General features: G+C 58.8%; 1 protein-coding gene across 1 annotated transcript; it reads left to right on the top strand.

The window, feature by feature from the left end:
- Nucleotides 1-1,221: 1,221 nt before the first annotated feature.
- LOC134166577 (chromodomain-helicase-DNA-binding protein 8-like) lies at nucleotides 1,222-14,863 on the top strand (the record flags this gene model as incomplete). Its single annotated transcript, XM_062624329.1, has 15 exons — nucleotides 1,222-1,879; nucleotides 2,855-3,235; nucleotides 4,034-4,416; nucleotides 5,297-5,411; nucleotides 6,330-6,512; nucleotides 7,178-7,246; nucleotides 7,525-7,580; nucleotides 7,660-7,777; nucleotides 9,014-9,097; nucleotides 9,184-9,321; nucleotides 10,117-10,238; nucleotides 11,041-11,284; nucleotides 12,342-12,518; nucleotides 13,378-13,521; nucleotides 14,608-14,863. Coding segments are annotated over exons 1-15 (3,073 nt in total), but the record flags the coding sequence as incomplete, so codon positions are not given.
- Between the last annotated feature and the right edge of the window lie 2,009 nt (nucleotides 14,864-16,872).

Raw genomic sequence — 16,872 nt, 5'->3', positions numbered from 1 at the left:
TAATGGGGTTCCATTAACCCCAATACCCCATTAATGGGGGTCCCAGTACCCTTTTAATAGGGGACCCATTAACTCCTAATGGGGGTCCCATTGATCCCAGTACCCCATTATTAATAGGGGACTCATTAACTCCTTATGGGGTCCCATTAACCCCAGTGCCCCATTAATGGGGGTCCCATAAACCCCAGTACCCCGTTAATGGGGGTCCCAGTATCCTATTAATAGGGGGCCCATTAATTTCTAATGGGGGGCCCAGTAACCCCAGTGCTCCATTAATGGGGTCCCATTAGCCCCAGTACCCCGTTAATGGGAACCCCATTAACAGCAGTGCCCCGGTAATGGGGTCCCCATAACCCCAGTGCCCCCTTAAGGGGGGCCCATTGGCCCTAGTGCTCCATTAATGGGGTCCCATTAACTACTAACGGGGTTCCATTAGCCCCAGTGCCCCCTTAATGGGGGTCCCATTAACCCCAGTACCCCGTTAATAGGGTCCCATTAACCCCAGTACCCACTTAATGGGGTCCCACTGACCCCTGTAATCCCTTAATGGGGCCCCCAGTAGCCTGTTACTGGGAGCCCCATTCGCTGTTAATGGGGTCCCATTGCCCCCCATTGCCCCATAACTAGGTTCCCACTGACCCCATTGCCCATAACTGGGCTCTCATTGCCCCCCGTTGCCCCATAAGTGGGCTCCTGGTGATCCCATTGCCCCAAAACTAGGCTCCCAGTGATCACACTGCCCCATAACTGCGCTCCCGGTGACCCCATTGCCCCCCATTGCCCCATAACTGGGCTCCCGGTGATCCCATTGCCCCCCATTGCCCCATAACTGGGCTCCTGGTGACCCCATTGCCCCATAACTGGGCTCCTGGTGATCCCATTGCCCCATAACTGGGCTCCCGGTGACCCCATTGCCCCATAACTGGGCTCCTGGTGACCCCACTGCCCCATAACTGGGCTCCCGGTGACCCCATTGCCCCATAACTGGGCTCCTGGTGACCCCATTGCCCCATAACTGGGCTCCCATTGCCCCCTGATTGCCCCATAACTGGGCTCCCATTGCCCCCTGATTGCCCCATAACTGGGCTCCCATTGCCCCCTGATTGCCCCATAACTGGGCTCCCATTGCCCCCCGTTACCCCATTACCGGTCCCCCCATTGCCCCCCCCCCCCGCTTGCCCCCCATTGGCTCCCTCCCGCCCCTCTCTGACCAATCCCCTCTCTCTCCGCAGCCTCAAGCCCCGCCCCTGCGCTCCCATTGGCCGCCGCCTCCAACATGGCCGACCCCATCATGGACCTCTTCGACGACCCCAACCTCTTCGCCCTCGACCCATTGGCCGACGACGCCTTCGGCCCCGCCCCGCCGCCCCCTCCCCAGCCAATGGCGGACGACGCCCTGACCACGCCCCCTCCTCCCATTGGCCAACCCAACGAGGACCCCTTAGCCCCGCCCCCCGACCCCCCGGAGCAGGAGCTGATTGGCCAGCTCAACCCCTTCATGGGCGCCACGGGGGCGGCCCCGCCTCCTCCGCCGCCATCTTGCCCCAACCCCCCTAAGCTCCTCCTCCTGAAGCCCCACGTGGCCGCCGACGTCACCGGCCCCGCCCCTGACGTCAGCAGCCCCGCCCCTTCCTCCACCAATGGCGGGGCCAAGGTGACCCTGGCCAAGGTCCTGGCTGGGGCTGCCCCATTGAGAGCCGGGGTCTCCGTGGTGGGGGCGGGGCCCGGGGGCGGGGCCTCGGTGGCCACGCCCCCCACCGCCGTGCACCGATTGGTCCAGGCCGCCCGGCCCGTCAAGCAATTGGTGCTGCAGCCCGTCAAGGCCGGGGTGAGCGGCGGCAAAGGGGGAGGAGCCACAGCGGCGCCAGCGGCCAATCAGGTGAGGGGTACTAGCGTGGGGGGTGGGGGGCGATGTGGGGTCTATAGGGGTGGGTTATGGGGTCTCGATATTGGGTTATGGGGTCCCTATGGTTGGGTTATGGGGTCTCCAAGGTGAAGAGCACCCGTAGGGTTGGGTTATGGGGTTCCCAAAGTGAAGTGGATCCGTAGGGTTGGGTTATGGGGTGCCCAATGATGGGTTATGGGGTTCCTAAGGTGAAGAGCACCCATAGGGTTGGGTTATGGGGTGCCCAATGATGGGTTATGGGGTCTCCAAGGTGAAGAGCATCCATAGGGTTGGGTTATGGGGTGCCCAATGATGAGTTATGGGGTCTCCAAGGTGAAGAGGATCCATAGGGTTGGGTTATGGGGTCTCCAGGGGGGGGTTATGGGGTTCCCAAGGTGAAGAGGATCCGTAGGGTTGGGTTATGGGGTGCCCAATGATGGGTTATGGGGTCTCCAAGTTCAAGAACCCCTATAGGGTTGGGTTATGGGGTCTCCAAGCTCAAGAACCCCTATAGGGTTGGGTTATGGGGTCTCCCAGCTCAAGAACCCCTATAGGGTTGGGTTACGGGGTCTCCAAGCTCAAGAACTCCTATAGGGTTGGGTTACGGGGTCTCCAAGCTCAAGAACCCCTATAGGGTTGGGTTATGGGGTCTCCAAGCTCAAGAACCCCTATAGGGTTGGGTTACGGGGTCTCCAAGCTCAAGAGCCCCTATAGAGTTGGGTTATGGGGTCTCCAAGCTCAAGAACCCCTATAGGGTTGGGTTATGGGGTCTCCAAGCTCAAGAACCCCTATAGGGTTGGGTTATGGGGTCTCCAAGCTCAAGAACCCCTATAGGGTTGGCTTATGGGGTCTCCCAGATCAAGAGCCCCTATAGGGCCGGGTTATGGGTTCCCCGTGGTTGCTTTTCGGGGTCTCCAATGCAACTCCCCCCCCCATAACTTTCCCTTTCTCCTCCCCTCCGCCCCATAGGCCGAATCCAAGCGCATCACCCTGGTCCTGCAGCAGCCCCCCGGCGCCGCGGTGCCCGCCGGCCACCGCCACGTGGTGCTGGGCACCCTGCCCGGCAAACTGGTCCTGCAGGGCAGCCAAGTGAGCGCCGTGGGGCCGGCCAAGGGGGCCGCCGGCCCCCCAACCGCCGCCGCCACCACCACCAAGGTGGTCACCATCCAGCTCCAGGTGCAGCACCCCGCCGGCGCCCACCAAGGGGGCGCCCCACAGAAGATCCAGGTGCTGCAGGCGGCGCCCCCCGGCGGGCAAGGGGCGCCCGTCACCGTGTCCTCGGTGCCGCAGGTGGTGGCCGGCGGCGGGCAGAGGGTGACGGTGCCCCTCAAGGTGGTGCTGCAGCCGCAGGTGGGCGCGGGTTTGGGTCCAGTTCGGGGGGCTTTGGGGCCCAGCGTTGGCGTTGGGGTTGGTTTCAGGCCTCGTGTTGGTTCTGTTGGGTTGAGTTTTGGTCATTTGGGGTCCGCTCTTGGTCCCATTGGGGCCAGTTTTGGTCCCGTTGGGGTTGGTTTTGGGACTTGTGTTGGTTCTGTTGGGTTCAACCACGACCCCATTGACTCAACCACGACCCCATTGACTCAACCACGACCCCATTGACTCAACCACGACCCCATTGACTCAACCATGCCCCCATTGACTCAACCATGCCCCCATTGACTCAACCTTAATCTCATTGACTCAATCCTAGCCTCATTGATCGGTCATGCTTCTGTTTAATTAACCATAATTCCATTGACTCAACCATGCCCCCCATTGACTCAATCATGCCCCCATTGAGTCAACCCTAGTCCCATTGACTCAACCATGCCCCCATTGACTCTACTCTAGCCTTGTTGACTCAACCATGCCCCCATTGACACAACCATGCCCCCATTGGCTCAACCATGACCCCATTGACTTTACTCTAACCTTGTTGATTCAACCATGTCTCCATTGACACAACCATGTCCGCATTGACTCAACCATGTTCCTATTGAGTCAACCGTAACCCCATTGGCTCAACCATGTCCCCATTGACTCAACCACGCCCCCATTGACTCAACCATGCCCCTATTGAGTCAACCCTAGCCCCATTGACTCAACCACGCCCCCATTGACTCAACCCCGACCGCATCAACCGTAACCCCGTTGCCTCCCTTTCCCTTCCAGACCACCGCCTCCCCGGGCGCCTCCTCCGGCCTCTCCGTGGTGAAGGTGCTGAGCACCCCGGAGCTCTCGTGCCCCCCGGGCGGCGGCAGCGCCGCGGCGCCGCGCGGCGCCACCGAGGAGAGCCGCAAGCTGGAGCACCAGAAGAAGCAGGAGAAAGCCAACCGCATCGTGGCCGAGGCCATCGCCCGCGCCCGGGCCCGCGGCGAGCAGAACATCCCCCGCGTGCTCAACGAGGACGAGCTGCCCCACGTGCGGCCCGACGACGACGCCGAGCGCAAGCGGCGCCGCAAAGGGGACCGCGCCGCCGGCGGCGCCAAGGACGAGAGGAGCAGGAAGGGCAAAGGGCAAAGCGGGGCCAGGAGTAAAGGCAGGAGCAAACCCAGGTGAGGGATGGGGGGGGGGTGTTGGGTGAGTTGGGGGGCGTTGAGGGCGTGGGGCTCTCTTGGAGGTGTTGAGCTCCATTGGGTGCCCGTTGAGCCCATTGAGTTCCATCGAGTCCCTTGTGTGCCCGTTGACCCCATTGAGTTCCATTGAGTCCCTTGTGTGCCCGTTGACCCCATTGAGCTCCATCGAGTCCCTTGTGTGCCCGTTGACCCCATTGAGCTCCATCGAGTCCCTTGTGTGCCCGTTGACCCCATTGAGCTCCATCGAGTCCCTCGTGTGCCTGTTGACCCCATTGAGTTCCATTGAGTCCCTTGTGTGCCCGTTGACCCCATTGAGCTCCATTGAGTCCCTTGTGTGCCCGTTGACCCCATTGAGCTCCATTGAGTCCCTTGTGTGCCCGTTGACCCCATTGAGCTCCATCGAGTCCCTTGTGTGCCCGTTGACCCCATTGAGTTCCATTGAGTCCCTTGTGTGCCCGTTGACCGCATTGAGCTCCATCGAGTCCCTTGTGTGCCCGTTGACCCCATTGAGCTCCATCGAGTCCCTTGAGTGCCCGTTGACCCCATTGAGCTCCATTGAGTCCCTTGTGTGCCCGTTGACCACATTGAGCTCCATCGAGTCCCTTGTGTGCCCGTTGACCCCATTGAGTTCCATTGAGTCCCTTGTGTGCCCGTTGACCCCATTGAGCTCCATTGAGGCTGTTGACCCCATTGTGTGCCCATTGACCCCATTGTGTGCCTATTGACCCCATTGTGTCCCCATAGCCCCAGTGACCTCTATTGTGTCCCCATTGTCCCCATTGCCCCCCTTGTGTCCCCCTTGCCCCCCATTGTGCCCCATAGCCCCCCTGACCCCGCTGTGTCCCTGTTGTCCCCTCAGCACCATCACGCCGGTGGTGGGGAAGAAGCGGAAGCGGAACGCGTCCTCGGACACCTCCGACGCCGAGGTCCTGCCCGCGCCCTCCCCGCGCCAGGAGGAGGAGCCCAGTGTCCAGGTGTGGGGCAGCGGCACCACCGGCACCCCCATAGGCACCTATGGGGCCATCCATGCAGCCTGGATCCATCTCCAGCCCCGCATCCACCTCCAGACCCCATCTCCAGCCCCACATCCACCTCCAGACCCCATCTCCAGCCCCGCATCTACCTCCAGACCCCATCTCCAGCCCCACATCCATCTCCAGAACCCATCTCCAGCCCCACATCCACCTCCAGACCCCATCTCCAGCCCCACATCCACCTCCAGACCCCATCTCCAGCCCCGCATCCACCTCCAGACCCCATCTCCAGCCCCGCATCCACCTCCAGACCCCATCTCCAGCCCCACATCCACCTCCAGAACCCATCTCCAGCCCCACATCCACCTCCAGACCCCATCTCCAGCCCCACATCCACTTCCAGACCCCATCTCCAGCCCCACATCCACCTCCAGACCCCATCTCCAGCCCCACATCCACGTCCAGAACCCATCTCCAGCCCCACATCCATCTCTAGCTCCATCTCCAGACCCTGTTTCCAGCCCCATAACCATTTCCAGAACCCATGTCCAGCCCCATCCCCAATTCCATCCCCACCTCTAGACCCATTTCCAGCTCCACATCCATCTCCAGAACCCATTTCCAGCCCCATAACCACGTTTATTCATACGTCTAGACCCATTTCCAGCCCCATAACCATTTCCAGAATCCATCTCCAGCCCCATAACCATTTCCAAACCCATCTCCAGCCCCATAACCACATCCACCCCAGCTCTAAACCCGTTTCCAGCCCCATGCCCATCTCCATACCCCATCTCCAGCCCCACAACCACCTCAGTTTCCATCTCTAGACCCATCCCAGCCCCATAACCACGTCCACCCCCCCCCTCCAGCCCCACATCCCCAGTGCCCTGACCCCCCTGTGCTCTGCCCCCCCAGAAGCGCCGCTCCAACCGGCAGGTGAAGCGCAAGAAGTACACGGAGGACCTGGACATCAAGATCACCGACGACGAGGAGGACGAGGAGCTCGACGTCACCGGCCCCACACGTCCCGAGCAGCCCCCGGCGCCGCCCCCCCCGGAGCCCGACGGCGACGCCCTGCCCTCCATGCAGTTCTTTGTGGTGGGGGCAGCTCCAGGGATGGGGCCCGTTGGGGCGTGGTCAAGCGAGGGCATCCATTGGGGCATCTATGGGCGTCCATTGGGTTGGGTCTCCCATTGGGTCATGGTCATTGGTTGGGTCATCCATGGGCAGCCATTGGGTCGTCGTCATCCATGGGCATCCATTGGGTTGGGTCTCCCGTTGGGTCATGGCCATTGGTTGGGTCATCCATGGGCAGCCATTGGGTCGTCGTCATCCATGGGCAGCCATTGGGTTGGGTCTCCCCTTGGGTCATGGTCATTGATTGGGTCATCCATGGGCATCCATTGGGTCGTCGTCATCCATGGGCATCCATTGGGTTGGGTTTCCCGTTGGGTCATCCATGGGCATCCATTGGGTCGTCGTCATCTATGGGCAGCCATTGGGTTGGGTCTCCCCTTGGGTTATGGTCATTGGTTGGGTCATCCATGGGCATCCATTGGGTCGTCGTCATCCATGGCCACCCATTGGGTCGTGGTCAACTGTGGGCAGCCATTGGAGCATGGTCATCCTTGGGCATCCATTGGGTTGGGTCTTCCAGTGGGTCATGGTCATTGATCGGGTCATCCATGGGCACCCATTGGCCCATGGGCACCCATTGGGTCATCCATGGGCACCCATTGGGCCTTGTCTTGTGTCTCCTATAGGAGAACCCCAGTGAGGAGGACGCAGCCATTGTGGACAAGGTGTTGTCTATGAGGGTGGTCAAGAAAGAGGTGAGGGGGGCCCTAAAGGGGGTTTGGGGTCAATGGGGATGGGTCTGAAGGGGTCTATGGGGTCTTGGTGGTGTTGGGTGTCAATGGAAGTCAATGGGGATGGGTCTGAAGGGGTCTATGGGGTTTTGGTGGCATCTAAAGGGGGTTTGGGGTCAATGGAAGGCAATGGGGATGATCCTTATGGGGGCTTGGTGGCATCTAGAGGGGGTTTGGGGTCAATGGGGCTGGCTTGGGGCCGGCTCTCCTGCCTTGCCCTGATGCCCCCCCTTTCCCCATAGCTTCCCTCGGGCCAGCTGGTGGAGTCGGAGGAGTTCTTCGTCAAGTACAAGAACTAGTGAGTGCCCAATGGGGTGGCGGCGGCGGTGGCGGCAGCCAATCGGGGCGCTGCTCTTAGCCTGCCCTGTGCCCCCCAGCTCCTACCTGCACTGTGAGTGGGCCACCATTGCCCAGCTGGAGAAGGACAAGAGGATCCACCAGAAGCTCAAGCGCTTCAAGACCAAGATGAGCCAGATGAGGCACTTCTTCCAGGAGGTCTCTATGGGGTCCTATAGGGGGCCTATGGGGTCTATAGGGGCTGTTGTGCTCCTCCAGTGGGGCTTTGGGGGCCTTCAGTGGGGCTTTGGGGTCCTTTAATGGGGCTTTGGGGTTCTTTAATGGGGCTTTGGGGCCCTTCACTGGGCCTTTGGGGTCCTTTAATGGGGCTTTGGGCTCCTTTAATGGGGCTTTGGGGTCCTTCAGTGGGGCTTTGGGGTCCTTCAGTGGGGCTTTGGGGTCCTTTAATGGGGCTTTGGGGCCCTTCAATGGGGCTTTGGGGTCCTTCAGTGGGGCTTTGGGGTCCTTTAATGGGGCTTTGGGGTCCTTTAATGGGGCTTTGTGGTCCTTTAATGGGGCTTTGGGGTCCTTTAATGGGGCTTTGGGGTCCTTCAGTGGGGCTTTGTGGTCCTTCAGTGGGGCTTTGGGGTCCTTTAATGGGGCTTAGGGTTCCTTTAATGGGGCTTTGGGGTTCTTTAATGGGGCTTTGTGGGTCGTTGTGGTCCTTTATGGTCCTTTAATGGTTCTTTGTGGTCTGTTATGGTTCTATATGGTCCTTTGGGGTCCTTCAATGGGGCTTTGTGGTCCTTTAATGGGGCTTTGGGGTCCTATATGGTCCTTTGTGGTCCTTTAATGGGGCTTTATGGGTCATTGTGGTCCTTTATGGCCCTTTAATGGTTCTTCATGGTCTATTACGGTCGTATATGGTCCTTTGGGGTCCTTTAATGGTCCTTTATGATCTATTATGGTCGTATATGGTCCTTTGGGGTCCTTCAATGGGGCTTTGTGGTCCTTTATGGCCCTTTAATGGTTCTTCATGGTCCATTATGGTCCTATATGGTCTTTTGGGGTCCTTTAATGGTCCTTTATGATCTATTACGGTCCTATATGGTCCTTTGGGGCCCTTTAATGGTTCTTCATGGTGCCTTATGGCCCTATATGGTCTTTTGGGGTCCTTTAATGGTCCTTTATGGTCTATTATGGTCCTATATGGTCCTTTGGGGCCCTTTAATGGTTCTTCATGGTCCCTTATGGCCCTATATGGTCTTTTGGGGTCCTTTAATGGTACTTTATGGTCTATTATGGTCGTTTAATGGTGCTTTGTGGGCCATTATGGTCCCTTGTGGTCCTTTATGGCCCAGTATGATCCAGTATGGCCCAGTATGATCCAGTATGGGCCAGTATGGCCCGTTATGGCCCGTTATGACCCACTGTGTCCCCTCCTGGTCCCCGCAGGACGAAGAGCCCTTCAACCCCGACTACGTGGAGGTCGACCGCATCCTGGACGAGTCCCACAGCGTGGACAAGGACAACGGGGAGGTGCTGGAGGGGCGAGAGGCTCCCGTGGGGCAGGGACCCCGAGCCCGGGCCATGGGGCCCGTGCCCACGGCGCCCTTCCCTTCCAGCCCGTGGTCTATTACCTGGTCAAGTGGTGCTCCCTGCCCTACGAGGACAGCACGTGGGAGCTGCAGGAGGACGTGGACGAAGCCAAGATTGGGGAGTTCAAGCGCATCCAGGCCCGCAACCCGGAGCTCAAACGCTTGGTGAGCTGGGGGGGGAGTCAATTCCTGCCCCATAGCGGCCGATGGGAGCGCCCGTGGGGCTCGTAAGGTGCTTCCGGAGGGGGCTGGGGGGGGCTCAGGGTGTCTAAAGGGGGTTTGGGGTCGATGGAAGTCAATGAGGATGGGTCTGGGGTTTGGGGTGGATGGAAGTCAATGGGGATGGGTATGAAGTGGTCTATGGGGTCTTGGTGGTGTCTAAAGGGGGTTTGGGGTCGATGGAAGTCAATGGGGATGGGTATGAAGGGGTCTATGGGGTCTTGGTGGTGTCTAAAGGGGGTTTGGGGTCGATGGAAGTCAATGGGGATGGGTCTGAAGGGGGTTTGGGGTCGATGGAAGTCAATGGGGATGGGTCTGAAGGGGTCTATGGGGTCTTGGTGGTGTCTAAAGGGGGTTTGGGGTTGATGGAAGTCAATGGGGCTGGGTCTGAAGGGGTCTATGGGGTCTTGGTGGTGTCTAAAGGGGCTTTGGGGTCAATGGAAGTCAATGGGGATGGGTCTGAAGGGGTCTATGGGGTCTTGGTGGTGTTGGGGGTCAATTGAAGTCAATGGGGATGGGTATTGGAGGGGTCTGTGGGGTCTTGGTGGTGTTGGGGGTCAATGGAAGTCAATGGGGATGGGTCTCGGCGGTGTTTGGGGTCAATGGAAGTCAATGGGGATGATCCTTACGGGGTTTTGGTGGCATCTAAAGGGGGTTTGGGGTCAATGTACGTCAATGGGGCTGTGTCTGAAGGGGTCTATGGGGCCTTGGGGTCACGTGTCCCCTTGTTCCCCGTCGCAGCCCCGCCCCCAGGCCGGGTCGTGGCAGAAGCTGGAGCTGCGGCACGAGTACAAGAACCACAACCAACTGCGGGAGTACCAACTGGAAGGGGTCAACTGGCTGCTCTTCAACTGGTACAACCGGTAAGGGGGGGGCTCCCCATGGGGGTGGAGGTGGGGGGTGGCCATGGGGATGGGGGTGGGGGGGATGATGTTGGGTGCCAGTTCCAATGGGGATGGTGGTGACGATGATGATGGTGATGATGGTGATGGGTACCACCTCCAATGGTGATGGTGGTGATCATGATGACGATGATGATGGTGAGGACGATGATGATGGGTATCATCTCCAATGGGGATGGTGATGATGATGATGGTGGTGATGGGTACCACCTCTAATGGTGATGGTGGTGATGACGATGATGATGGGTACCACCTCCAATGGGGATGATGGTGATGACGATGATGATGGGTACCACCTCCAATGGGGATGATGGTGATGGTGATGACGATGATGATGGGCATCACCTCCAATGGGGATGGTGATGATGATGATGATGGGTACCACCTCCCATGGTGATGATGACGATGACGATGGGTACCACGTCCAATGGTAACGATGACAATGAGTACCACATCCAATGGTGACGATGACGATGGGTACCACGTCCAACGGTGATGATGACGATGATGACGATGACGATGGGTACCACGTCCAATGGTGACGATGACGATGACGATGGGTACCACGTCCAGTGGTGACGATGACAATGATGACGATGGGTACCACGTCCAACGGTGATGATGACGATGACGATGATGACGATGGGTACCACGTCCAATGGTGACAATGACGACGATGACGATGACGATGACGATGGGTACCACGTCCAATGGTGATGATGACGATGGGTCCCATGGTCTCCCCTTCCTCCCCCCCCCGCAGGCAGAACTGCATCCTGGCCGACGAGATGGGCCTGGGCAAGACGATCCAGTCCATCGCCTTCCTGCAGGAGGTCTACAAGGGGGGCATCCGGGGGCCCTTCCTCGTCATCGCCCCCCTCTCCACCATCACCAACTGGGAGAGGGAGTTCAACACCTGGACCGAGATGAACACCATCGTCTACCACGGCAGCCTCGCCTCGCGCCAGATGATCCAGCAGTACGAGATGTACTGCAAGGACAGCAGGGTATGGGGCTGGGGCTGGGGGGGGGGGGGGGGGCCCACGGCGACCCCTATTCCAGCCCCACGGCGTCGTCGCGACCCCTATCCCAGCCCCACGGCGCCATCCCGCCTCCGTATCTCCACCCCATTGAACCGCGTTGATTCCCGTTGGCTCCCATTGACCACCATTGACTGCCGTTGACCACCATTGGCTCCCATTGACCCCATTGACTCCCAGTGACTCCCATTGACCCCCATTGACCCCATTGTCTCCACTTGACCTCATTGTCCCCCATTGACTCCATTGACTCCCATTGACCCCCATTGACTCCCATTGACCCCATCGACTCTCCTTGACCCCCATTGCCCCCCATTGACCCCATTGACTCCCATTGACCCCATTGACTCCCCTTGACCCACATTGACCCACATTGACCCCCATTGATCCCCATTGACCCCCATTGACCCCATTGACTCCACTTGACCTCATTGCCCCCCATTGACTCCATCGACTCCCATTGACCCCCATTGCCCCCCATTGACCCCATCAACTCTCCTTGACCCCCATTGCCCCCCATTGACTCCCATTGACCCCCATTGCCCCCCATTGACTCCCATTCACTTTCATTGACCCCTATTGACTCCTATTGACCACTGTTGACCCCAATGCCCCCCATTGGCCCCCATTGACTCCCATTGATCCCCATTGACCCCATTGACTCCCATTGCTCCCCATTGCCCCCATCGACTCCCACTGACCCCCATTGCCCCCCATTGACCCCATTGACTCCCATTGACCCCCATTGCCCCCATTGACTCCCATTCACTTTCATTGACCCCTATTGACTCCTATTGACCACTGTTGACCCCATTGACCCTATTGACTCCCATTCACTCTCATTGACCCCCATTGACCCCATTGACCCCCATTGATTCCCATTGACCCCCATTGACTCCTATTGACCACCATTGACTCCCATTGACCACTGTTGACCCCATTGACTCCCATTGATCCCCATTGACTCCCATTGACTCACATTGACCCCCATTGACCCCCATTGCCCCCCATTGCCCCCCTTTAGGGCCGTTTGATCCCCGGGGCCTACAAGTTCGACGCGCTCATCACGACGTTCGAGATGATCCTGTCGGAGTGCCCGGAGCTGCGCGAGATCGAGTGGCGCTGCGTGGTCATCGACGAGGCCCATCGCCTCAAGAACCGCAACTGCAAGCTGCTCGACAGCCTCAAGCACATGGACCTGGTGGGGGAGCACCCCGGGGGGCTGGGGGGGGGAAAAGAGGGATAAAGGGGGTTTGGGGGGGGATAAAGGGGGTTTGGGGGGGAGGAAAGAGGGATAAAGGGGGTCTGGGGGGGGAGAAAGGGGGATAAAGGGGGTTTGGGGGGGAGGAAAGAGGGATAAAGGGGGATAAAGGGGGTTTGGGGGGAGGAAAGAGGGATAAAGGGGGTCTGGGGGGGGAGAAAAAGGGATAAAGGGGGTTTGGGGGGGGAGAAAGGGGGATAAAGGGGGTCTGGGGGGGAGGAAAGAGGGATAAAGGGGGTCTGGGGGGGGAGAAAGGGGGATAAAGGGGGTCTGGGGGGGAGGAAAGAGGGATAAAGGGGGTTTGGGGGGGAGAAAGGGGGATAAAGGGGGTCTGGGGGGGAGGAAAGAGGGATAAAGGGGGTTTGGGGGGGGATAAAGGGGGGTAAAGGGGGTTTGGGGGGTATAAAGGGGTCTAGGGGGGTAGAAAGGGGGATAAAGGGGGTCTGGGGGGGGATAAAGCGGGTTTGGGGGGGATAAAGGGGGTGTGGGGGGGGATAAAGGGGGTTTGGGGGGGATAAAAGGGGATAAAGGGGGTTTGGGGGGGATAAAGGGGGGTTTGGGGGGGATAAAGGGGGTGTGGGGGGATGAAGGGGATTTGGGGGGATTAAAGGGGGTGTGGGGGGGATGAAGGGGATTTGGGGGGGATAAAGAGGTTTTGATGGTATTTAATGTGTTTTTGGTGGGATTTAATGGTTTTTGCTGGTATTTAATGTTTTTTTTTGGTATTTAATGGTTTTTGCTGGTATTTAATGTTTTTTGCTGGTGTTCAATGGGGTTTTGGTGGGTGTCCCCCCCATAGGAGCACAAGGTGCTGCTGACGGGCACCCCGCTGCAGAACACGGTGGAGGAGCTCTTCAGCCTCCTGCACTTCCTGGAGCCCTCCCAGTTCCCATCGGAAGCGGAATTCCTCAAGGATTTTGGGGACCTCAAGACCGAGGAGCAGGTACCTGGGCGGGGGGGAGAGGGGCCATCAGCATCATCACCCATTGGGTACCACATGGGGATGCTCTCCCTGCATCCCTCCATCAGCATCATCACCCACTGGGTACCACATGGGGATGCTCTCCCTGCATCCCTCCATCAGCATCATCACCCGTTGGGTACCACATGGGGATGCTCTCCCTGCATCCCTCCCCATCAGCATCATCACCCATTGGGTACCACATGGGGATGCTCTCCCTGCATCCCCCCATCAGCATCATCACCCATTGGGTACCACATGGGGATGCTCTCCCTGCATCCCTCCATCAGCATCATCACCCGTTGGGTACCACATGGGGATGCTCTCCCTGCATCCCTCCCCATTGGGTGCCCCATAGCGATGCCCACCCCATTGACCTCCCCATTTCCTACCCCATAGCGATGCCCTCCCCATTGCCTCCCCCATAGCGATGCCCACCCCATTGCTTACCCCATAACAATGCCCACCCCATTGCCTCCCCCATAGCGATGCCCACCCCATTGCTTACCCCATAACAATGCCCACCCCATTGCCTCCCCCATAGCGACGCCCACCCCATTGCCCTCCCCATTGCCTCCCCCATAGCGACGCCCACCCCATTGCCCACCCCATAGCGATGCCCACCCCATTGACCTCCCCATTGCCTACCCCATAGCGATTCCCTCCCCATCCCCACCTATTGACCTCCCCATTGCCTACCCCACAGCAATGCCCACCCCACTGCCTCCCCCATAGCGATGCCCACCCCATTGACCTCCCCATTGCCTCCCCCATTGCGACACCCACCCCACTGCCTCCCCCATAGCGATGCCCACCCCATTGACCTCCCCATTTCCTACCCATAGCGATGCCCACCCCATTGCTTACCCCATAACGATGCCCACCCCATTGCCTACCCCATAGTGATGCCCACCCCATTGCCCTCCCCATTGCCCACCCCATAGCGATGCCCACCCCATTGCTTACCCCATAACGATGCCCACCCCATTGCCTCCCCCATAGCGATGCCCACCCCATTGCCCACCCCACTGACCTCCCCCATTGCCCCCCCCCATTACTTCCCCATAGGTCCAGAAGCTGCAGGCCATCCTGAAGCCCATGATGCTGCGGCGCCTCAAGGAGGACGTGGAGAAGAACCTGGCCCCGAAGCAGGAGACCATCATCGAGGTGGAGCTCACCAACGTGCAGAAACGCTTCTACCGAGCCATCCTGGAGAAGAACTTCTCCTTCCTGGCCAAGGGGGCCGGGCACACCAACATGCCCAACCTGCTCAACACCATGATGGAGCTGCGCAAGTGCTGCAACCACCCCTATCTCATCAACGGTAACGGCGGGCAGGGACGGCGAGGGACCCGCACATCGCCCCATAGAAACCCCATGGGGAAGGTGGTTGAGGTCCTTCAGCCCCATCCCGTTGTGTTCTCCATCCATCACCCCATAGAGAAGGTGGTTGGGGTCCTTCAGCCTCAGCTTGTTGTGTTCTCCATCCATCACCCCATAGAGAAGGTGGTTGGGGTCCTTCAGGCCCAGCCTGTTGTGTTCTCCATCCATCACCCCATAGAACCTCCATAGAGAAGGTGCTTGGGGTCCTTCAGGCCCACCACGTTGTGTCCCTCACCCCATAGAACCCCTATGGAGAAGGTCCTTGAGGTCCTTCAGGCCCAGCCTGTTGTGTTCTCCATCCATCACCCCATAAAAACCCCATAGAGAAGGTGGTTGGGGTCCTTCAGGCCCAGCCTGTTGTGTTCTCCATCCATCACCCCATAGAAAACCCCATAGAGAAGGTGGTTGAGGTCCTTCAGACCCAGCCCGTTGTGTTCTCCATCCATCACCCCATAGAAACCCCATGGGGAAGGTGGTTGGGGTCCTTCAGACCCAGCCCATTGTGTTCTCCATCCATCACCCCATAGAAAAACCCATGGGGAAGGTGGTTGGGGTCCTTCAGACCCAGCCTGTTGTGTTCTCCATCCATCACCCCATAGAAACCCCATAGAGAAGGTGGTTGAGGTCCTTCAGACCCAGCCCGTTGTGTTCTCCATCCATCACCCCATAGAAACCCCATAGAGAAGGTGGTTGGGGTCCTTCAGGCCCAGCCTGTTGTGTTCTCCATCCATCACCCCATAGAGAAGGTGGTTGGGGTCCTTCAGGCCCAGCCTGTTGTGTTCTCCATCCATCACCCCATAGAAACCCCATGGGGAAGGTGGTTGGGGTCCTTCAGGCCCAGCCTGTTGTGTTCTCCATCCATTGGAGCTGGAGGGACCCGCACATCGCCCCATAGAAAACCCCATAGAGAAGGTGGTTGGGGTGCTTCAGGCCCCAGCCTGTTGTGTTCTCCATCCATCACCCCATAGAAAACCCCATAGAGAAGGTGGTTGGGGTCCTTCAGCCCCAGCCCGTTGTGTTCTCCATCCATCACCCCATAGAACCCCCATAGAGAAGCTCCTTGAGGTCCCTCACCCCATAGAACCCCCATAGAGAAGCTCCTTGAGGTCCCTCACCCCATAGAACCCCCATAGTGTTCTCCTTGAGATCACACCCCATAGAACCCCCATAGAGAAGCTCCTTGAGGTCCTCACCCCAGCCTAGAGAAGCTCCTTGAGGTCCCTAGAACCCCCAGAGAGAAGCTCCTTGAGATCCCTCACCCCACAGAACCCCCATAGAGAAGCTCCTTGAGGTCCCTCACCCCATAGAGAAGCTCCTTGAGGTCCCTCACCCCATAGAACCCCCATAGAGAAGCTCCTTGAGGTCCCTCACCCTGTTGTGTTCTCCCCCATCCCTCAGATCCAGCCACCCCAGAACCCCCAAGCTCCTTGAGATCCCTCACCCCATAGAACCCCCATAGAGAAGCTCCTTGAGGTCCCTCACCCCATAGAACCCCCATAGAGAAGCTCCTTGAGGTCCCTCACCCCATAGAGAAGCTCCTTGAGGTCCCTCACCCCATAGAACCCCCATAGAGAAGCTCCTTGAGATCCCTCACCCCATAGAACCCCCATAGAGAAGCTCCTTGAGGTCCCTCACCCCATAGAACCCCCATAGAGAAGCTCCTTGAGGTCCCTCACCCCATAGAACCCCCATAGAGAAGCTCCTTGAGATCCCTCACCCCATAGAACCCCCATAGAGAAGCTCCTTGAGGTCCCTCACCCCATAGAGAAGCTCCTTGAGGTCCCTCACCCCATAGAGAAGCTCCTTGAGGTCCCTCACCCCATAGAGAAGCTCCTTGAGGTCCCTCACCCCATAGAACCCCCATAGAGAAGCTCCTTGAGATCCCTCACCCCATAGAACCCCCATAGAGAAGCTCCTTGAGATCCCTCACCCCATAGAACCCCCATAGAG

The sequence above is a fragment of the Pezoporus occidentalis genome, unplaced genomic scaffold, assembly GCF_034315485.1.
Source record: "Pezoporus occidentalis ecotype Australia unplaced genomic scaffold, CSIRO_AGI_Poc_V1 ctg1084, whole genome shotgun sequence".
Lineage (NCBI taxonomy): Eukaryota > Metazoa > Chordata > Aves > Psittaciformes > Psittacidae > Pezoporus > Pezoporus occidentalis.
The sequence above is the reverse complement of the archived record's forward strand: the minus strand, read 5'-3'. Positions and strand labels throughout refer to the sequence as shown.